Source organism: Triticum aestivum, chromosome 7D (genome assembly GCF_018294505.1).
Source record: "Triticum aestivum cultivar Chinese Spring chromosome 7D, IWGSC CS RefSeq v2.1, whole genome shotgun sequence".
Lineage (NCBI taxonomy): Eukaryota > Viridiplantae > Streptophyta > Magnoliopsida > Poales > Poaceae > Triticum > Triticum aestivum.
This window is the reverse complement of record NC_057814.1, coordinates 76181551-76204689: the sequence shown is the minus strand read 5'-3', so window position 1 is coordinate 76204689 and position 23139 is coordinate 76181551. Positions and strand designations below refer to the sequence as shown.

The following is a 23139-nucleotide window of genomic DNA, read 5'->3' as shown; positions in this document are numbered from 1 at the left end:
CGTGCTCGCGCTCACGGGCTAGGATGAAGCGTTGTTGGTGCTGTGCTGGGCTGGCCAACTACGGCTCCGCTTGATGCGAGGCTGCCCTATGTCTTGCTATAAGCAAGACATTGGTGTGCCCGACAGTGGCTCCATGTTTAATATCTTGGTAACCAAGTTTCTATATTCTGACAACCAAGTGGTTGTTGCCACTAGTACCAAAAAAAAACTTGCCAAAATATTCCTAAATATTTGTCTTTCTAGAGATTTCAAATGGTCACCACATACGGATGTATATAGACATATTTTAGAGTGTAGATTCACTCATTTTGTTCCGTATGTAGTCACCATTTGAAACCTCTAGAAAGACAAATATTTAGGAACGGAGGGAGTACTAAATAAAGTCACGACATTTATTTTGAAACGGAGGGAGTAGTTTGAAATATCTCATTGCAAGGAAATCGATGAAAGAAGGTCGACACTCGGGTTAGTTAGTGGATGGAAAGATGCTTTAAAAAAACAGTTAGCGGATGGAAAGATAATATATTTCATTCAATAATAAAAGAATCCTTGTGATATGCTTTGCTCACATTGGTGTTTTCTTACATCCATGCATAACAGGGAGAAGATGTCACATCCCATACTAAGACTAGGATGTGTGGCCACATAGGCCAGTCCTTTTCTTTAGAGCACGATGAAAAATCCGATGACAAGAGAACATGGAGAAGCTCTATTGCTCGTAATGGTAGTGTACAAGATGAAAATCAAACTAGTGGACGTCGACAATGAGACCCTATAGCATAGATTAAAGGAAGAATTTGCTTGATTTCCTTCAAACGAAAAGAACAGCCCAAATGCCCCGACTATGCATCAATGGTATTTTTTTTTTTGAAACAAAGGCAAAATATTTGCCTCATCTCATTAATAAAGAATCATTAATAAAGAAGAGAATTTCCCGGTTAATTAACGGAAAACTGAGCGAAAACCGTTACAACACGTCCACACAGGACACACATGGCGACCTGGCAACCAACACAAGAACGCACACACGTCGCCGAGGAGAGAACGCCATCAAGGTTGCAACCCGGTGCCGTCCTCATCACACCTACACGAGGGCGACTCCGACTCCACCATCGACAACCACCGATATAGCCCTCACCGCAAGCAAACGCCGAGGCCTGCACCGGCCGATGCCAAACAGTCAACCGCACACGCTGGCTGCCAGACAGCTCTGACTCTATCAATGAGCATTGCAGGAGAAAAGCGCTGAGCCTGCGCCAAGCCACCTCCGGAACCGACCACCCGCCCCTCATCATCGTTGCCGCAAGGACCCCTCCTCAGCAGCTCCGACTCCAGAAATACAAAGTGAAGCACGGCAACCCCTCGAACACGCCGGATAAGAGCGACTACCAAAACTCAGCTACAAACCAACTCCGCCCGAAGCCGCCATCGTTACCACACAAGAATCCGCGCCAACCAATCGCATCGCCAGCCGGGCACCTGCCGACCACGATGTTGTGCGTGTCCAGCTCCCTCCGACAGGGATGCCCTCAACTTTTGTACTCCCTCCGACACTTGAACCAAAAGCACGACATTTATTTTGGATTGGAGGAAGTACGCGCTATGGTGGCACACTCGCATGTCGCAACAATATAATTACAGGGTGAATTTTTCATCTCCGGGGCAAAAGGCTATCATCTCTGACTAGACAACTCTGTAATTCACCTTTTGGGGCTTCCACTCTTACATAAAGCTCTTGCTTTGACAAATTAAAATTGAGTGAGGTATCTGCTTAAAATTAAAATTGACAAATTAAACAGTGCTGCCGAGAAACAGTCCAACCGTGCAGAGGCCCCCGCGTCGCATTCGCTGGGCGACACGGGCAGCTGCCCAGTGGCAAGGTCGCTGTTGTGCACCTTGCAAACTAGAGTTCGACTCCTGTCAGGGACGAATTTCCGCGATCTTACCGGGGTGGGCTTCTCCTATAAAAATATGTTCGGGGTGCTAGTGCCCATGGATCTCATTTTTTTACACGGGCGGCGGCCCCCACTTCCCCGATGACTAGGCCTTCCCTCCCGGGTCCTTTCCGCTGCCGCCGCCGGCCAGATCTACCGAGCAAAGCCTCGTGCGTTGTGCGGCGGCGGCGGGATTGGCATCTTCTCCTGCTGCTCTCACAAGGGGTCAATGCCCTGGCACTTCCCGATCACAGTGCTCCAAAGCCGGTCGTCTTCCCTCCGCCTCAAGCCACAAGATGGTCGTGGAGCGCCGGTCGTGGCCAGAGGTCTGCGCCCGTCTCCCTTCCGTCGGTTGGCTGGGGATCCGCCGCTTGGGCTTCAGCCCAGATCCGTCACGGGATGCATTGGCCATGTGGGCCGTGGCGACCTTGCCTCACGCACTGGCAACGGGATGCGGCCGACGCAGGTGGCGTTCACCATGTGGTCTGCTCCTTGTCCTACGTTGACCACCACAATTGTGGGATGGCTGGATCACGTCGTTCTCAGTCAGATCTGGCTTCCTCGGTTCGGCGGCTGTGGCCTCCATGCCGGGTCTACTTCTCTCCATGTTGGTGCAGCAGCGGACATGGATGGCGGTGTGGTGATCTAGATGGTGATGGCTATAGCGACCTCCTACGGCTCCATGTCGACGATGGTTATCGAAAGGTCTTCGGAGAGGGTTCATCTCTCCAGATCTGATGGTTGACTTTAGCGGTGAGATGCAAACAATAGTCTAAGACTTGACGCAAAGGGATGGTTATGCAGCGGTGTCCATATTGATGTAGCTGCTGGGATCATACAAAAGTGGTGGCGTCAACACATGGGTGACTTCGATGTTAGTGCTACATGCACTCAGTCTCGAGATTCGTGATGAAAACCTAGGTTTGACCTGGCAATGAGGACGTTTTTTCCTTTGTTACCTTGTTGAAGGCATTGCTCGAATATCCTCGAACTAATTTTTCAGGGTGAAAATCTAGATTCTGGCCTTGATGGCTGGATCCAGTGACAGCGGTTGCGTCAGCGTCGCTCCTTTCCTGAAGGCGTTGCTGTTGAAGAATTTTGTGGTCTGTGTGAAATCATGAGATGGTTGGTGCGGATACGGTTTTTGCTATAGTTTGTCGATCGCGGATTTGATCGCTTTGCCTTTTTTTCCTCGCTTACATATAGCTTTGGTCATTATAACTTTGCTAGTTGTCGGTGTTTTTGGGTGTGTCGGTGTTGACTGTGTGCATCCTACTTATGCAGAGGTATGTGTGCTCATAATGTTGTATCCTCTTGATGCTCATTTTGAATTAATAAAATCCAAACTCTGTCCAAAAAAAATCTGCTTGGTGGAGAACATATCCTAACATACCCATCCGGCCGCATGCACGTCTCTGACTGGTGAGCTGCATATATCCTGCTTTCCACATTGTTGGCAAAGTTATCTGGGTGGTACGTAGCCATTAGTTCAATGCTTATTGCTCAATCATTCAGTCATCCGCGCGTTCCCACCAGTACCATCCATCGTTAGTGGAGCTGATTAATTAGCAACATATGACAGCACACCACACATTTGACAACGGAGTTTTTTTCCACGTGGATATTGGCATGGATCAAGCCCTTCCGAAGAACGAAGTCCTTCTGGAATGGATGTCCCCGAACAATACATGTACTCCCTTCGTTCCGAATTACTGCGACGAGTAATTCGGAACGAAGGGAGTACATGTATTGTTCGGGGACATCCATTCCAGAAGGACTTCGTTCTTCGGAAGGGCTTGATCCATGCCAATATCCACGTGGAAAAAAACTCCGTTGTCAAATGTGTGGTGTGCTGTCATATGCGACGAGTAATTTGGAACGGAGGAAGTAGTACGTACGATTATTGAGGTCAGTCCCAATGCTCCACCCTGTATCGTCTCTTTACCACTGCACCGATGTGGCAGTGTAACTAAAGAATTGAGGGTCACTCGATAGTTAGAGCATCTACAGCCGGACTTTGCAAATCCGGCCTCTCAAACACCCGCGGACGCGACCGGACGCGTCCACGGGCAGTGATCGGTCACGCCATAAATTAGCCACTGTGCATCTGAGTCTCTCATATTTCGACCCCTAAATTCATACAAAGCATGCAAAAGAAATCTTCGTGTCGGAGATGTCCACGACGACGGTGCCGGGTAGGAGGGCTCCAGCTCATCCTCCTCCTGCTCGACCTCATCCATGTAGGCGAGCATTTCTGCCTCCTCCGCGGCCTTTTGCGCCTCCATCTCCTGCCGGCGACGGCATCTGGCCTCCGCAGCCGACTCCGAGCGGAAGGAATCTAGGATGGCCTACTGCTCCGCCTGCAGATCCGCGTCGCCAGCGTCCCCCACATCCTCCTCCTCCTAGTCCTCCTCCAACTCCTCCTCCGAATCCACTGCATCCGAAGATAGCCCCGCGACGATCCGGGCTTCGCGTCTTGCCCGGATATGCTCAAGGAGCTCGAGCCGGCGCTCCGGCGTTAGAAATGGCTCGCTCCTCACCCGACGGCGTGGGGGCATGGCTACTAGGCTGATGGGGGGAGTGGAAAGTGGTGGCGGCGGCGGACAGGCGGAGGAAAATATGGATGGTGGGGTTTCGGTGTTGTTGGTCGGTTTAAATAGCCGGGCTAGGCACTACGCGGCCCGCCGGAGTGGCGCCACGCGGCGACACCGGTCTGACGGAGGAGACGAGCTTTAGACCGCCGGGTTTTCGAGCGTTTCCGCGTGGGACCCCGTCGTCAGTCCGTCGTGGCGTGCGTGCCCGGGCGCCCCCATATTGGCCCCATATTTGGGCTGGATATGAGGGGTGCCGGTCAGCCCGGATGTTTGTGGCCCATTTGAGGGGGGCGTCTAGGTCAAAAAATCGCGACCGGGCGGCCCGCCTGGGCGTATGAGATGGGTTTGGGGCGCCCGGCTGTAGATGTTCTTAGGTCCTTGTATTGAAACAAACCCATTAGGGTTCAAGTGCTAGACTTGATACCGATGGTCGTACTTTTTGAGATTTATGTCAGACCTTCTGGCGTTGTGTGTTTAGTTGAAGAAGACATCTCGTCGACTACAAAGACGTCTGTGACAGCTTTGTCATCCTCAAGATGTTGTGTCAACTCAGTATCTTGAAGATGCTAATAGGAGTAAGATGGACGTGTGTAAGTTTATAGGGTTGAGTGTATATACATGTATGTGAGTATCTATATATGTACTTTGTTAAAAAAAATAGTGCATGTAATTAACCAACAGCCGTCTGAAAAAAGTAACCAATAGAATAGGAGGCGGAATATACTGCTGCCTTCATGTGGCAGTAATCATTACTTCTATAACAACCGAATCTATCTAGGGATTAATTCACTATGCTACTTAATTTTGGTGTTCTCTATTTCAATTGAGATATTCAGTTTTGATTTGGTTCACAATTTTAACTGGGTCAATGAATTTTCAAGGAGATCTCTCATTAAATTTGATTTTAGATTGGATTCACGACTTTAACTAGATTAACTATTTCTCAAAATAATCAATATCAACCTGCAAAACACATCAGTGCCAACTTGTGGTTGAATGGTTAGGAGGACAGTGATATCGCAGCCCACCAGAGTTCAAGTTCTGGTGCTTGCATTTATCCTGGATTTATTTCAGGATTTCCGGCGATGCCCGCTCAGTTTGAGGAGACGTTTCAGTCCACTACGAGGCGCCTACGGTGACTTCGTAAAATCTCAAGGTGATAAGCCGACTCAGTCTCAGGGTGAGCGTATACGCATATATATGAACGCTTGTGTCTGTACTATGTTCAAAAATAAAAAAGAGAAGCGCTAACATGCAACATTGTACCATTAATATAGCACATGCGGCTATAAAACACTTCATCACATAAGTGTGTGTCGAATAGTAAATAACACGGAATCACATCCCAGGAAAGCCCATCGAAACACCGGGTATAAAAAAGAAAAGAGTTTGTCTAGGACATATCTAAATGTGCCCTAGTATTGCACATCTAAGTCACTCAATCACGCATGAGAAGGAAAAGAAAAAGGAAAAAAGAAAATATCCACATGAACCTCCGCGTAAGATCAATGACTTAGGACTTAAATGTGCAATACTTATGGCACATCTAAATGTGTTTTAGTAAAACAGTATATATATTAAAAGTATGTATTTTTTAATTGCTCGTTTTTTTTTCTTTTGCGAAAAGCACATGAATGAATCTATTATAAAAGCTCATCAGATTATATACCACCATCCGATTATTAATCTATTTGAAAAGCGGGGTCACTTGACACTGAGTCACTAACGGACTGTACGTAGACAAGTCAGACATGGATCTTTAGCGTGCTCTCGTTCCTTTTTTTTTCCTCGTGTCAAAAGAGATAGCTGGCCAACTCCACCGTCTAGCCGTCTTTGCTAGAGATGCTGCGACAATATACACTGTATAATATAGGAGTAATAGCCATGGCACCTAGCGGTTTTTCGCTGCACATACTCACTGACTTACGGACGCGGATTTTTCGTACAGCTGCACCGGGGCCGCGCTATCGTAGCGGTCGAAGCGACGCCCCTTCCCTCGAGATGCCCACCGCAGGATAGCGATTTAGTGCACGTATTACAGTGTCAGACTTCTGTCACGGTGCCTGTCGTCGTAGGGTAACAGCTCCACCGCATCCTCTGTATTTTTTTGTCTCTACCGGGCCCCTTGCATACCGACGCGGCCCGTGAGCACGGCTGATTTTTTCTCCCCTATACAGCGCACTGCTCGGTCTCCTAAGTCTTCGCTGTGATGGATTGGGTGCAAGGAGGCGAGTCAATGGCGCCGGCGCTCGCCGCACCGGGAATCTCCCCGGCGGCCGACTGCAGGTACGTATCTAGACTGGATACTGGTGTACTAATCGCAACGCTCGTCTGGGATGCGTTATAGTCGATTTCTTAAGATTCCCCAAGCGAGTTTATGAATCCCCTCTCCTTCTTGTTCCTGAGCCGGAGCACAGATCCAACCAAGCTGCCGGCGACCCGTCCTCCGCAGTCAGGCCGATCGATGGAGGGTTGTCGGGGTCGGATCTATCGTGGCGTCCAGCCATCCAGGATATCGCGCGAGTCCCAGACGAAACGCCATTCTCCAAGTAAGTTTATCCATCTTCAGTGTGTCCGATCCACAAAATCGCCGTATTTGAGCTCATGTATGTCCTCCTAAACTTTTGATCTCAATTTTTCAGTGCGCACATAGGGCTAGTAACGCCTCCGGCCACACTGAAGGGCGCGAATGCATGCGCCTACAGCTCAGATTTTAATCCAGATGTACGTGACGATGATTCTGGGAACGTTATAGTTGTGCCTGGATGGAAGAAACGGTAAACACATCCGCCTATACAGATACACCATTTATTCAGGACTGGGTAATTCGCATGTCACAACGTTGAAAAAACATAAGTTGTCATCAATATTTCCGGTAATCGAGCTTATTTTCATATCAGGTAGACTGTTAATGATAGTCTTTCAAAATCAAATAATAATGTTCGGATGTTGCCTGGTCGTAGTCGCGATAATACTATCATTCCACAACATTAAACAATTTAAATATGTATTTTTAGTTGGGATATTATGATTTTGTCGTAATGATAACAGATTGCTTACATTATAATCAGGAATGTTGGGGCTAATGGCCCTGACACGAGGACACCTCCGTCCACAAAGACGGCCATCGAGCGACGTCTGCTCGAAATGAATGATCGTAGAGGCAGTGAAATCTTCGAGCCAGTGGTCGGAACCGACTTCGACTCATGTCAAGAAGCATATGATTTCTACAATTTGTATTCGTGGGAGCATGGATTCGGCATTCGGCATGGCAGAAGCAGAGTTAACACAAACAAGTACAAGTTGATGCACGAACTTGTTTGTCAATGTGCGGTATGTAATAACTTCGTGATAATTCTTTTCCCATTAAGATTTTGTTCTCTACTATATTACCATGTGTGTCTGACCCGTTTTCACATGTCGTGGAAAAATTATACAGGGCAAGAATGACAAAGAAAACTCGTCATCATGCAAGATCGATTGCAAGGCCATGGTGAGATTGCTGCGTACCAAGGATCATGGATGGTACGTCAGTATGTTTGTCAAGGAGCACAACCATCGTTTGTCGGTTGGATACGATGCAAAACTCCAGTGGAATTCACACGATTTCATAGACCCTGTTTCATTTGACTTCATCAAGAATCTTCGAAGCAATAATGTCAGTGTTGGCAAGGTTTATAACATTTTGTGTGGAGCAGAATGGAATTCGCAAGCAGTGCCCTATAGGAAGCAAGTATTACGAACACTATGTGCCAAATTCTCTCAGGACACAATAAAAGATGATCTAAAAAAAACCATGAAACTTCTGCAAGATATGAAGATGGAGGACATGAATTTGAAGGTTGAGATAGACGTAGACGGAGATGGTCGTGTCCGTACAATGCTATGGGTAACAGGAAAAAATCGTCAGGACTATTTTCACTTTGGTGACGTCATTACCTTCGACACAACATACAAGACCAATTTGTATAACATGCCGTTTGCCCTGTTTGTCGGGGTAAACAACCACTTCCAGTCTGTTATATTCGGTGGTGCACTAATGCGAGAGGAAACTGAAGCTGCTTTTAATTGGCTGTTTAAGACTTTTGTGGCTCTGATGAATGACAAGCATCCCGTGACGATCCTAACAGGTATTGGTTAATCTAATTAACACACCTATTTGATCACAAAAATCATACACATCATGATTAGCTTGCGATCTCATGTATATATGTGTGTGCATTTGTTCATCTTTCAGATCAAGCTTTAGCTATGAAAGGTGCGATTGAGAGTGCTCTCCCTAACACTAAACACAGATGGTGTAAATGGCATGTCCTCCGGGACGTTAAAGGAAATATTGTCCATGTGTACAACAAGTCTTCTGGGTTCAAGAAGGAATTCAACAAGCTAGTCAATGATGTGATGTGTGTCGATGAGTTCGAATCCAAATGGTTGTCCCTCGTGAACAGGTTCAATGTCAGTATATGGTCAGACTATATGATAAGAGGGTCATGTGGGCAAAGCCGTATTTCAAGGGAATTTTTTGTGCTGGAATGACAAGCACACAGCATAGCGAGAGTGCTAATCATATGCTGAAACAGTATACATACCGAGGTCATCCCCCATGCACGTGTTTGTTCGCCAATACAACAAATTCCTTGGGTCAAGGATGAGCGATGAGGCAAGGGAATTCCATCTAAATGCAAATGTAAGACCCACGACTCCGTTTACATCCCTTATCTAATATCATTATGAATTCTGTTTAGTCGGTTTGCTAACGAGCCATCGTTTGTGTGTAGAAATCACATACTTACGAATCCACATATCCAATAGAGGATGATGCTGCATCAATATACACACGCTCTGTTTTGCTGAAGTTCCAAGACGAGCTTTATAAGTGTGGGAGTTATGTAGTGACACCTGTGGTGCACGGTGCACAATACATGGTTAGTGTCGCACCATCCAAAGTAAAGGATGCAACAAAGAGGAAGTGGCGAAATGTCAAGATTGATGACGACGGGTAGTTCATAAACTGCGATTGTGGGATGTTCGACCATGTCGGTATGTTGTGCAGACATGCATTGAAGGTATAATGATGTCCGCATTGGTATAATGCGTTCTTTCCGTACGGTTATCTATCCCAGATTAATAGCAAGTCCGTAAGATAATTAGTTGTAACCATTCACCCCGTGCAGGTAATGATTCGTGAAGATTTTCTAAAGATCCCCTCTAGAAATATTTTGAAGCGATGGACTATATGGGCAACTGGATCTTATCCAGCAGGCATGGACATGAGCGATAACGGGCCACATACAGATGACTGTAGTTATCTAAAGAACCTCCTGCATATTGCTGCCGAGGATCTCATGAAAGCGAGTTCACATGATAAGAAGAGTTTAGAAGCTGCGGTAGAAGGGATGGGCAAACTCACAGCTGCAATACGGAAGAACACTAGTATAACTGAAACCAACCATCTTCTGGAACCGCCACATGTCGAGAGTTTCGTCAACATCCACGTCAACACGGTTCTCGCTCCTGAACGGGTGAAAAAAAGTGGAAAGCCAGCGTCCGTGAGACCTAAGTCAAAGATGGATTATGCTGCAGCATCTGCTAAGAAGAAAAACAAGAGTAATAAAACTGCGAAGAAAAATCCATGTGGTGATTTGAAGCCAAGGGAGCGTGCTCTATCTTCCTTGTATGATAATGACCAGACTACAGATACCCCGTCTAAGGAGTTAGAAGATGAAGTATCGCCAAATATCCCCAGCAAGAAGAGGAAGGTAATATGTAGCACATGCCACGAGCCTGGACACACACGTCTGAAATGCACCAGAAGAGGCATTGCACAAAACCTGTTCGAGTGCCTTCAATTATAATCATGCCTGAACCTGGGCAAGTTGTGCACAAAGTTGTATTTGTTTGTACTACTCACATGCACGTTGGTGACTGCTTCTTACCCAGATTAGTTGTATGCATGGAACCAGTTTAGATGCTGTCATTGTATTATTGTTGAAATTAGATGTCGCATTCTAGCGTTGTCTGTTTTGCACGTATGCTTTTGTACGCTACGCCTATATTCAAAATGCTTGAAAGTGCACAGCTTTAATCGGGCACGTGTAGTGTGAAGCAAACATATTCTAAGCCTGCTTATTTCATAATAGCATATGAAGTCATCAAATTTGGTGATCATATCTTCCTTATAATATTACGTAAAATTACTTCCTGTACGATCTTATTTGCTGGATCACTTTGTAGTAATACACGCATGTGTTTATGCCGCAATTGTACGTGGATGCCATTAAGGTTTGCCGATATGTTAAATGTTGTCGTCATGAACCATGTATCTACGTCTTGCCGATATGTTAAATGTTGTCGTCATGAACCATGTATTTAGGTCGTCATACGTGGACGTGGATTTTGCTACAATTCACATCCGCCTTGTGATTTACATGGTTTAAATTTACTTGCCTCCATGTGACCTATCTGTTGGTACGTAATGCTAAAATGTTGCGTGATGCAGGTTGAAAATGTATGATGGCAAAAAGATGGCACCCGGCGCATTGCCATGATATAGATCGTTGAAGACACGACCATGCTTACAGGAGGTATGTATGCCGTCGGTGGTACCATATACCACGATCTTTTCATGTACTAATAATAATATTTACCGAATCAACATGATTTGCGTTTTGTGTTCATATGTTTCGTCCAGTACTGGGCTGTTGTTTCATGTTGGATTTTACATAGACCATGTTTTACCGCATGTTCGTAACAACGATAAGAATAAGCCAAATATTTTACACTTGTAGCCACGTTTTTCTTAAAATAAAACCATGAGCGTGGAGACGTGCAACAAACTTAATTGTCGATAACACTCTCTCGAGAGAACAAAAAAACACATAATGATCGAAACAAGAATACCCCAACAGTGTGATCGAAACACATAATTAACTTGATGTTCGTACCGACAGACATACTTAAGTACCAAATACACGGATAACGACATAGGCATAAGTTCCAAACCAAACCAAATCGCAAAGCCGGTGCATCATAAGGCATCCGGAACATAATACGACATAACCGATATAACTAAGACTTGATGATGAACAACATCAACGTGCAATCTTGAAGTCGATCACCGATGGTACCACATAATATAGCTAATATAGATAATGGATATTGCTAAGGCCTCCATTCTTAACAGATCACTCCGTGAAGCTTGCCCCGTCGATCCTGTTCTCATTGTACTCCATGGTCAGCAGAAGGTATGCGAGTGCTCTCACGAACCTCTTCATAGTCTGCGTGAAACCACGATGACACAATGTTAGATAGATAGTGTTGGATCAAACAATGACATGGGAAGTAAAGGTTTGGCTTAATGAGGATGATTGTTCACTAATATACCTTGTCTGCGTGTTTCAGGACCCTGGTGTCACCGAAATGCCAGCATGCATATGCCGCCTCCAAACCAGTGTATCCACTGTGGAATAAAAGTGCATTTAGTTCAGATATCAACTAATTTAGAGCATGTATATTTGATCTGTGAAAACATCATATGATGTTGTAGACAGTACCATTTGATCTCTTTTCTCCCATGCCATCCCGGTAAGAACTCCCAGTCTTTAACGTCCCATTCCAGTTTTCCCCTTATGAGCTCAACAGAGTAGAATAGCGATTTCAGGATGGTTTCAGCCTTGTCCTGGTGCCTTTCAGTCATAGTCCTGCCTGACATTGTTGTGCAATCCACCATGTATGCCTTCTTTGAGTTTGTGTCATAAAGATATGTCGTCCATATATTATTCTCCTTGTGCGGTATGACGAACTGCACGATTCACATCGATCATTCCGGGTTTAAGAGTTGCCCCGCATCGAAAAAGTTTTGGTATTATCTAGATGTAATGACTCGTGAGTACCTTATCACAGAACTGCGGGTTATGAGTCTCCACACCACCAATATTAAACATGGACATAACATAGTATAGCGGGAAATTGCATCCGTCCTCTTCTATGGAGATTTCCTGGCAACCAAAACAAAATAATGTACGTTATTAGACGAAGCATTAGGATCAACAGAATAAAGCGGAACGTTGCTTGCATCCTCATCTACCATATATTTCTATATATGTGGGACGCCACATGGAATTACACTTGCAGCGAATTCAGGTGGCAGAAAATGCGTGCACTGGCAATTAGGATTGTTCTTTCGGTGGTCCGATTTGTCCTGAAGCTCGTTATACAAGCATGCTATGGCAGCAAAAGTTTTCTTAGCCACATCCGACTGCTCTGTCAACTCATTTATGAGATGCTCCCCAGCAATGATCTCAGATACAGGATACATAATTCTGATATAAGACCTTAACACAATCGATTGAATGTAGGATTATCAGCAAATGATATGATTTTGTGATCCAGTCTACAACTGCACAAGCACTTAAGGTATACGCACCTGGACGTATCAGTCAAGGGCCCTGGTTTTACCAGATATTGGAACAACACCTTTGCCCGTTCATACGGGCATAAATCCTTCAGATTGTGCCAAATGATGGGTACTCTGTTATCTACCATGAAAATGTTTCGGTTTGCAACATGTTGAGTGTTGCCCGGCACGACCTCCTCAATTCCAATGTCTGAGGCAGGACCCATGTTGGCGTTTCCAGATACAGACTTAGCCAATGATCCCCCCACATTTGATGCACCTGAAAAGATAACACAAGCACACCGATAGTCAATAGCTGTTGGTTTGGCATCGGGAGGGGATGGGTGGGGTGGGGTGGGGTACTGTTGTGTTGTGCGGGTGGACTAGTATCATGATTGATTTTTGTTCTGTGATCTTACCATCATCGATGCTGTGTGTTACCGTAATGCTGGGTGGCGCACCACGGTTTAAAGCCGGAGGTGGATATATACCCCTCTCGGCGGCTATGGACACCATGGTTAGAATGTTGAGCGCGTCTGTATGTCGAGTAAAAGAGATTCATGACTATTAATAAAATGTATACAAATACAACCATGTAACTGGTGCAACACGGACCTATTGGCCGGATATTGCTGAGACTAGGTGGTGAAGGATTGTTTAAGTGAGTTTAAATATCAATACGCTCGTAGAAAATCATTACAGTATGGTGACTATCGCTTGTGATATGATATATTATTACGGGTGTACAAACAGGGTAATTCATGCTAACTATAAGTTTGTGTATGAATGCCTGTAATGATTAAATAAAGAGTAAGTTGAATTGATTTTTAGTTATACACGTCTTTGATGGACCTAACAACATACGTTTAACCATTATATTTCGGTATGGTCCATATTGTTATAATTAATGCATGGGGGGGCATTTGTGTTTCATAACAGTAAACTTAATGGGGACTCACCATCCAGCATTGGGTTGGGGACGCCTGGTGGGACACCACGTGAAGAGACATCTTCTCCACCAGCGATATCAGCCGGACGCTCATTCGTATCCATCATATATATGTGGCCCGCAGCATTCATACGAGATGTATTGTCATGGGGACGATTTACAGACCCCCCATTGTTACTTGGTATCACAGGAACCGCATCAGCGTTGCCAAAATTATTTTCGGTGCAATCCCCTGCATGTGCATTTTCATTTTGGCGAACTGATTCGTGTTCCGGTTGGACGCTACGAGTGTCATCGCGTGCAGCTACATCCTGGGCAACGTCTTCTCGAATATGTTCGTCTGGCCATGTGGATTTTCAGGATAAACTTATCAATATGATCAACATGGTTAGTGATACTGAATGCATAAATCAACTGTTACACGCAACATCGCTTGCTATGCATACCCTGAATGTCTTCTGACATTGCAGGCACCATTGGCTCTTCAAAGCCAGTATGGTCCAGATTCGCAGCTTCATTCTCGCATACTATACGGGGCGCCGTTGGTAAGTCATCTGCGCCGTTCAAATGCACATATGAACGGTGTTTGATTTAGTATGGCAGGTTAACAACATACCGTACCGGAATGAAGTTGGTCACTATGTTTACCTTCGGCTGTATGTGACACACGATCTATATGTTGATCAGTTTTTGCTGCTGATTGTTCGATTGTGGGCTGACTCCTACGCATTAACATATAATTGAGAGCTGCAAAAAATTGATGGCCTTGTGTTATTGCTCGGTTGCATCAAGATATATTACTTTATCAGAATGTTTTGGTATCTGAAGTTTGTGTTTTACCACCGTTTTGGGAGCCGTCATCCGTGGGATTGCTGGCATTCTGATCATTCGCACGATCTGTCGAAATAACATCATACAATTTTGGTTATCTATAAGATTTTGGTCTGGGGTTTGAATCATTACTTAATGCCGATATCTAAGTCGTATTAACTGACCTGCATTCTGTTCGTTGCCATCATCAGGTAGCACAATAGGGAATGTAGCAGTGCCAGGAACTTTTGGCAAATGTGTCACTTTTGCATGTGCGGCTCTTCCTGTAATTTTACGATCATTTAGTTCTCAATATGCATACACAAGTTCATACCTGAACGATATTTGAAAGACAGCTTGGCCTTCAGTCTAGAATAATTGCTAGTGTTGCATCCGTCGTATGAGCTGTATTCCCTCCTATTGAACTCTGTACATTTGCATACAATGATTTGGTAAGGTCAGTTCGGATGGAGGTGATATTGCACTAAATGTTTACCGACTGTTTCCTTACAAAAGTAAACATGGGAAAGTTTTACACGAGTATTATATTAAGTCATTCCGAGTTACCAGTCGATATCGCATTATCTTGAGAGAACGTTTTTTCGTAAGTGGCGTCCATATTGAGTGGCCTTTTGCCTGCGCCTATTTAAAATGTCGTGTTAACCCATGATCATATAACGTCTGTATCATGTAAACCACGTGGCAAAAATAAATTTGAGAGATGAAAACCAGCACAAACTTGTGCTTACTTTCTCTCATTCTAACTTCCAGGTTTGGGATCCGTCGGCGAGAAGTATTTTCGCAGTCGGTCGGCTCGATCATGTGGACCGGACGTTTTGCTGGGCATGTAGCTGCACGCTTGCCTAATACTGCATCTCCCAACCCTGGAAGCAATCCATCCCTGATGAGCATCCTCAAGGCTGCACCAGCTACTTTTGTTGCTTTCTGTATCCAAAATCACGTTATAAGTTATGGATCTTGTTTGTTAGAAAATGCTTGAATGGTTGTTATCATAATTCGAAAGCCTGAAAGAAATTAAGGGAAAATATTTTTGCCGGTGCATGGAATCAAACATAAGAAATTTTGTGTTTTGTTCTGTGAATTTGATGCGGGAAGAGTAGTACCTTATCACAATCAGAATCGTACGATTCATGATCGTCTGAGCTATCTCGCGTGATTTCTCGGTTAGGCGTCAAGCTATTGTCAGATGCCCCAAGGCGCGCTCTGTGATCTCCTCCTTCGGCTTCATCTTCTGGCTCTAAAATGCGATTACGTAAGAACTGAAATGTTAAGAAACAGCCGGTCAGTAAGTATCGGAATCATAAAATTGTGTTGCGTGACAAAAATCTCAGCAAGGTGGTCCAAAAATGCACACGACATTATACCTTGCGTACGCCGTATTTGTGAAGTAGGCCTGCCCTCCTGTGGTATTTGGTGGAGTTAATCATGTTCTTCATTACCGTCGGGTTGTATGCTGCCATACGAGGATCCTTAGACTCATCGACTTGGTCATTGGTGTTTCGGACCAGTTCCATGTATAAAGCCTGCGCACACACGATGTTATATATACATGCCTAAAAGGTGCAAACGATTTGAACCGTGGACGTACACTAGGGGAGTATGATTCCTGCCGTATGTGGAGATCTCGACGGACCGCCCTGCCACATTTCAGTTCCAATGACAACCTTCTATTGGGTTGAAGTTGTAAGATGGAACTATCATGTCGTTGATTAGCTATATATGTCCTTACATATGATCGATGATAAGATTGACACCTTGGCACATTTCTGGCCACATTTTGCTGCAGTTTGTCCCATGCTGCAACAGGCGTGTGATCGGGTCATGCATTGAGCATATGCGGTCCATTGCTGCCAGAGAGAATAAGCCCATGTGCAAGACATTCTTTGTAACCAGAGAACTACTGGAGTATGAAGTGTTGATTGATCATGGAGCTAAGAAGACCAGGATTCATGGTGATGGCTGGCATAGGTTTCTTGATGAGTATGTCATGCGGCCTGGCGACATGGTATATATATGCCTCCCCCGAGGCAATGGAAGGTTTTTTGTGGATGTCGAGAGAGATGGCGTGAGGCAGAAGCCGCTTCCTTATCTTGGTAAGGCTACCGCACTGAAACCACATCTATGTGATATGTAACATTTTTTGGAGCATTTTAGCTTCGTTGAATAATGCATGTCAGCTTAAAAATTTGATCTTTTGTCCAGCTTTGAATGGCTTGTCACTCATGAAGCGTGAGCTCATCGACAATTGCGTGTACACCAGGAGTGTACCTCGTTTCGAATATTCAGAGATGAAAAAGATGATCAGGTGTGCATTCGGTGATTTAGAAGACGTGTGTTGCATTTTTGTGCACAAGATGAATGGCGTTGACATTGAGGACGGCTACATGGTTAATGGATATAAACCTGATATTTAGATATACGCGTTTGTTGATTCATAACTCACTGTCAGCTCATGGACGGCCGCTCACAAACGTGATGTTGTTGTTTGCATGGTACAGAGGATCCCAAAGAAAGCCGTTAACCTCATTGAGAGCAATGCGGGCGTCTTGGACAATTCAGGCGTCATCCTTCTGCATGATGATGTAGGAGCTCATGTAACGGCATCGTTCAAGAAATCAAAAGATGGCAGGCTCATCATTCAAGGAGGTTTTCGGAAGTATGTCGAAAATCTTGAAATGAAGGAAGATGATATTGTGGTCATCACTTTTCACAAACGCGCTGGTTCTGCGTCCATGATCGTCCGGGTGTGCATCTTATCCTAAAACACCTATGTCGTGCTAGTGTCTGTTTAAGGCAGCTTATTAGTCCCTATGTGCCTCCTCGCTGATCGTGCAGCATCTCAATGCCTGCTCTTTTGTGAGAACTCATGAACCTGGAACCTATAACCTTCTGTGTGTGGTATGTGACTATGTGACCTTTCCACTTATGCATGTCCGTTGACTATATTTCCGATCCGTTGGCATATTTTCTACTAATGGTGATCTGCTCTGCATTGCTAAACTATAATTTCCCATGGTTGTATGTTTATGTTGGATGCAACGCGCGCAATGACATGAATGGAATTTGTGATTTATGTTGCAACATCGGAAATTCTTCTTACATGATCACAGTGCATATGATATGTTCATCACTGGTGTATAACCCACATCCCTTCCATCCATATTATCATATTACGCATCATGTGCCCGGCACATGTGCCCGCATATCTTGTGCTTGGCACGTACTGTTTCGCAGTTGAACCCAGACCGTGCCTACTCTTCTTGTACCTTGTACATGACAACCGGACGACTCCTCTTGTACCTCGTACATGGCATCAGGATCACTCATGCTTGGTACACGACACGTGATTATAGTATACTCCACATGCACGTGATCGCAAGGCAAGCCCAATATGTGCCAGGTACATTGTGATGTTAATATGTGCCAGGTACATGTTTCCGACTTGACTACGAATTGACCGACCTATGGAAACGTAATTGTTGGCCTATGACATCGGAATTTCGTTTACAATCTAACATCACACATATATTCAAAAGCAATGAAAATCATGCAAACTGGCAGTCCATATCTTGACATTCATACCAAGCAATTTATATATTTAGTCGTCTCCGACTACATTAGCTCACACATAACCTTCGAACCCATTCGGTGGTTTGACAGCATAATATATAGGTCCGCAAAGACATTCTAGTGCATTAACATACAAACGTTTGGGACCCAAACAGATACGGTCCCATGCAACATGTGCCCCTAACAACATTCGCCGCTTACATTCATTCGAGACTCGATTTTGTATCATTCATCGATAGACTCGATGAACTGATGTGGCCTCTTTGCATTGTTCCCCTTGAGATGTAGAATGTCGTAAAGGTAATATGCCGCCAGAGAACTGTCATCGTCCTGGATATGATTGCGGAAACATGATCAAAATAGTAGTAACAAATGATTCAGGTCATTTGAACCTGTGATGTCCTATTCTATCTTTTTGGTTTCAACGACTACTAAATCAGCATACTTACCACATGAATATTATCTGTCTCTTGGTCACCGATGAAGTTCCTGCAGAAGTTCATTGTGTAAAACCCAGATAGGTGCCTGCAATGATGATACGTAAATATCATGATTTTCTTGAATCACTGAAAATTCAACGGTACATCGTAGTAATATATAACAATTTCTTCCTATGACTGGAAACACTTGTTTCGAGAAAATGGATGTAACTGGATGTATTCTGGTTCTATTTACGACCATTTGTATCCATTTTTTCGACAGGTACTTACTGACGAAGGGATTAATATTGAACATGTCCTTAACGCAAGAGAAACCATGAGAATTCATTGATTACCTTTCAGACACTTGACGTTTAGGATGAATAATAGCCGGTTCTAAATCACCGAACCTGAAGTCCCAAGATTCAAAATATGTTTTTGCAAACTCAGTCATAGCAGACTTCAACAGGTTGCAGTTTCTCATATGTAGCTGTTTGATTGCTCCACCATTCTCCGATGCTAATGTCGGGTCATAGATGAACACCTTCTTTTTAATTGTATGTATTGCGTAACATACCCAAGCGAAGCTGACGTAGGCCGGAAACATAATCTGCATCGCAATTACATATCCGTTGGACAAAAAATTACTCAACTTATCATTCGAACATGAAAGAAATGGTATGCTTGCTCATATTCCATGATACATTTTACATACCAGCATACAATTTGGTACGTCGTAGGTGATATGATCTCCAATGAACTGATCCCGAATGGATTTATGCTGACATGGCATATCTCCTGCCATCACACGCATCTGCCAAAAAGGACAAAGTAGCAAGTAGTAAGAAGCCCATAGACAAAATTACACTCGCCGATATGTAAACGGACGCTTTTATTAAAAAACAAGGTGTTTCACGCCTCATTCATTTAGTTAAAACTACAATATTTGATGCGACATGTTACCATGAGATCAGCCTCCATGTAATGTTTTATTCTGGTCATATCTCCGCCTTGGGCAGCTCCGTGGTCTATCTGTTTCGGTCTCCGAATCATAAGGCTAAAAATGTCGTGATCTACATCAACCTTACCGCAGAAGGAACTCTTCAGCTGGTCTGCGGTCACCTCTATGTAGCTTGGTGTGTGATGCATTATCCACACGCTGTACAGATAAAATGAATAGACACAAGGTTATGTCAGCAATTATGGTGTATAATATAAATACGATGAATTGCTAACCATTACTTGACATACGTTGCAAGAACCTTTCCCAGCAACCGTGTTCTCTAAAAAACCTAGTAATGTTTGCAAGAGAACGTTGATGTCTCACCATTTCTCTGCATGTGATTCTTCCATACTTGCTACGAAGCAGAAAAAATCGTCTATGACCTTCTTCTCATGATTGGCCAATGTAGTGATGCATGGCCCTACCACATGGTTTGTGTGTGACACAGTTCTCCTTTTGACCACAGGCGAGTTGCTGACGTCGAAATCCAAAGTCTTTGCGTTGAGGTTAATAATGTCCGTAAACCTTGTGTCCTTCTCATATACAAAATAGTCTTGAATAATCTTATCAACGGATGTCGGTGAGGACGACCTTGTCTGCTCACTGAGGTACCAGTAGGGAGGAACAGAGTCGGCTACTGAACTTGCAGGAGTGCCCAAATTGTCTGAAGGACATGCGCTGGGGGTGTGTGATGACTGATTTGGTCCTTGACCATCACTACTCCCACCCGCGATGCCATCATTTCGCCACGATTTGCATGATGATGTAACACCTTGAGATCCGTTGTTAATGTCAGCAGCATCCCCATCAGATATATTTCCGAATAAAGCATAACCACCATCTTGATATCTACAGCTGACACTCTTATTCTTGCCCACCTTTGGTGACGGGGTGAAATCCAGACCTAAATCAAAACTCGGCTCATTGTCCCAGCGAACTGTGTTCACATGTTTCCTAACATCCATTGTGTTCCCCTCAGGCGTACTAGCCAGCAGGTCGGCCACATTGAGATCGACATCCATCTCAGAATTAGATCTCAGCCCCCCACCATGTTGCGATGCTACTGCGTTGCTTGTTGCATCGATATCCACACGAGGGCGTTTATTTTGCATATGGAGAACGAAAGCTTCATCGTTCCTCTTTTCTGGGCTGCTCACATCTGCGATCCAACATATAAAACTTATGTCAACAACTTATTAGTTTTACACATGACCACATATACATATGGGATGCATGCTAACAAGACTAATAAAAATTACGTGTCTGACATGTCGTAACACGTACCATCAGAAGCCATATCAGCCTCCACTGTTGACGATTTCGTGGCATTGTTGTTTCTACTTACAATCGTCAACCCAGATGCATGCATCACACCCTTATTACGTGTAAAGCTGTTGTCATTCAACATTTTGTATATCTTCCCATAAAATTTTGCATTCATAACTTGAACCTGTTTAATGATGCCCTCTTGGTGTGCTGTCAGCTCATTATATAGGTTAAGTTTGGCCTGCACACAGATCAGTCATATGGTTTCAGAAAATGTATGTCATCAATTAAAAAGGACTGGCTCTCTGACAACGCACGAATATCATGTGAAACACCGATGCGGTCAGGAATGTCACCTGATGCGTCAAGCCCATAGCATCACAAATCTTGGTTGCACATGCCCAAGCATCCCCCCCTTGTTGCGCATTATCTTCGTCATCTGCCCTAGAATATGCTGAACTATCAGCATCACGTGGCTGCAAAACGAAACACATATAAAAGATGAGTATGCCCTATCAGCGAAGTTGCGGTGCTAATCTGAATTCTGAACTGGGTGGGGACTTACTGCTGGAATTCCATAAATGAAATCTCCGTTTTTCGATGAATCCATTGGCCTTTTGTCGGCATTGATCATGGCTCTAATTTTATCCGCGGTGAAAGCTTTAATTCTGGGGAACACATCATGTGTCATGCTTAAGTCCCCCAACTGAATGTTGTCTAGATAGAAAACCTGAGAAACATGCCGAAAAACAATACAACAAAAAACAATATTAATAACCCGTCGCTTATCAGATGCGTATACTGTAACATCAGCTGTGTGCTGATGAAGTAATGAGGTATCTGAAACGTCTTGACCTGTAGGAAGAGCAGACATCCTGTTATGTTCGACACCGTGGCTTTCCTGCGAATATCTTGTTTCATCTTAACGGCGGCTGCGCACAGTACTTCAACAATATATCTTCCCCATTGAACTTATCCAAGCTATCCGGGCCGACCAGTGCTGGCCAATAATCAGTGTAGAAGTAGTCATTCTTGACTGTCGGTGCAAATACATGTGTCATCATGAATACGATGTACGCAGTTTTGAATGCAGCCACCTCTGTTTGTGACATCTTCCCCTTGTAGTCACGTGACAGTATGGACTGTATGCTCTTCAGACTTCTTACCTCCTTGTTCTCTATCCCCAAACGACCACGCAAGTATGCATATACAGTGTCACTCCTATCAAGAGTTCTGTCCATGACATCTGTTCCAGCTGCTGGGATCCCGAATACCTTCTCAACATCACTCTCATTGAACTTAAAAACCTTATTCGGTCCCAGTACAATGGCTTGTCTGACCTCATCCACCATCCCTAGAAGCCAGACCATATGTCTGACGCTTAGTTTGCTGATCAGAGGCATGGATAGAGTGCCACCCCAACCCATAGAGTTAACGATTTCTCGTTTCTGTTGGTCAAACTGCGAAATAACAGAGTACACCTTCTGAACTGAACATCTGAAAGTAGGGCCATTATACCCGTCGCCCTGTCTATTTCGTCCTCTTCAATGATTGTGGGCAGCTTGTTGAGCTTGCTGTAGTTCTGCAGATTCAGAGCATTGGTCAAATGTAGAACTCTTGATACGGATAAACAAAAACGTTGATTTCTTTTCTATGGCTGTTACCCAACAAACACCTTGGCGCATCCCCATCTAACAAAAAAGGCTAACTACAAAACCTTGGTACTTCTAAAACTGCATCAGTATCAGCTACCCTGCGCTATCCAATCAGTACATAATGTGCATATCGTTTTGCATCCCCGGATCCCAGTATTAACAGTCCGAGATTCAAATATTATGATTACATGCCATCTTACCTGCATAATGGCTGATTGTCCACAAACACCTGACGCTTATTTGCTGCCCCAAACCTGACCCTAATCTTGCCTGCATAGGAAACAAATCCATGAATAATCTCAATCCTGGTATGCGCCCCATCCCCAAAAAACATCCCGACCATCTACAAAACCTATGCGATTAGCTGAAATCACAAGTTTACCTGGTCTAGCTCCGTTCAATGGTTGGCGGCGCGAGATGACCTGGGCGGCGGTGCCCGCCGCGGCCCGGCACTGGTCGTCCCCCGGCTGCCCGGCGCTGGATTTTCCCAGCGGCCCGCTCGTCCCGGCGACTCCTCTTTCAC

At 44.5% G+C, this 23139-nt stretch overlaps 2 protein-coding genes and 1 long non-coding RNA gene across 4 annotated transcripts; 1 reads left to right on the top strand and 2 right to left on the bottom strand.

Moving 5' to 3' along the window:
* Positions 1-6617: 6617 nt before the first annotated feature.
* On the top strand, positions 6618-12294 carry LOC123168774 (protein FAR1-RELATED SEQUENCE 5). Of its 2 annotated transcripts, XM_044586644.1 has the most exons (11): positions 6618-6814; positions 6946-7077; positions 7171-7305; positions 7600-7861; positions 7968-8658; positions 8766-9215; positions 9307-9594; positions 9703-10287; positions 11028-11112; positions 11712-11772; positions 11930-12294. In XM_044586644.1, exons 1-6 carry the CDS (start codon positions 6738-6740, stop codon positions 9062-9064), a joined length of 1596 nt encoding a protein of 531 aa, XP_044442579.1. In that variant the 5' UTR covers positions 6618-6737; the 3' UTR covers positions 9065-9215; positions 9307-9594; positions 9703-10287; positions 11028-11112; positions 11712-11772; positions 11930-12294. The 2 variants fall into 2 exon arrangements, with proteins under 2 accessions (XP_044442579.1, XP_044442580.1); XM_044586645.1 differs by lacking the exons at positions 11028-11112; positions 11712-11772; positions 11930-12294 and having other exon boundaries at positions 9703-10552.
* Positions 12295-18324: 6030 nt separating this feature from the next.
* LOC123169496 (uncharacterized) lies at positions 18325-19300 on the bottom strand. Its single transcript, XM_044587368.1, has 3 exons — positions 19049-19300; positions 18723-18798; positions 18325-18603 (listed from the first exon to the last, which is right to left on the bottom strand). Exons 1-3 carry the CDS (start codon positions 19297-19299, stop codon positions 18499-18501), a joined length of 432 nt encoding a protein of 143 aa, XP_044443303.1. The 5' UTR covers position 19300; the 3' UTR covers positions 18325-18498.
* A 2228-nt stretch (positions 19301-21528) lies between these two features.
* LOC123169494 (uncharacterized) lies at positions 21529-23139 on the bottom strand. Its single transcript, XR_006484858.1, has 4 exons — positions 22999-23139; positions 22817-22886; positions 21817-22543; positions 21529-21691 (listed from the first exon to the last, which is right to left on the bottom strand). It is a non-coding gene; the product is annotated as an uncharacterized lncRNA (long non-coding RNA).

Bases quoted from the DNA above. Each gene is read 5' to 3' on its own strand.
- LOC123168774 (XM_044586644.1), top strand. From the start codon at position 6,738: ATGGATTGGGTGCAAGGAGGCGAGTCAATGGCGCCGGCGCTCGCCGCA. The intron at 7,306-7,599 runs GTAAACACATCC...CATTATAATCAG, and splicing joins GTGCCTGGATGGAAGAAACG to GAATGTTGGGGCTAATGGCC. The intron at 7,862-7,967 runs GTATGTAATAAC...AAAATTATACAG, and splicing joins AACTTGTTTGTCAATGTGCG to GGCAAGAATGACAAAGAAAA.
- LOC123169496 (XM_044587368.1), bottom strand. From the start codon at position 19,299: ATGTTTCCGGCCTACGTCAGCTTCGCTTGGGTATGTTACGCAATACAT. The intron at 18,799-19,048 runs GTAATCAATGAA...TCATCATTGCAG, and splicing joins AAACGTCAAGTGTCTGAAAG to GCACCTATCTGGGTTTTACA. The intron at 18,604-18,722 runs GTAAGTATGCTG...AATCATATCCAG, and splicing joins AGACAGATAATATTCATGTG to GACGATGACAGTTCTCTGGC.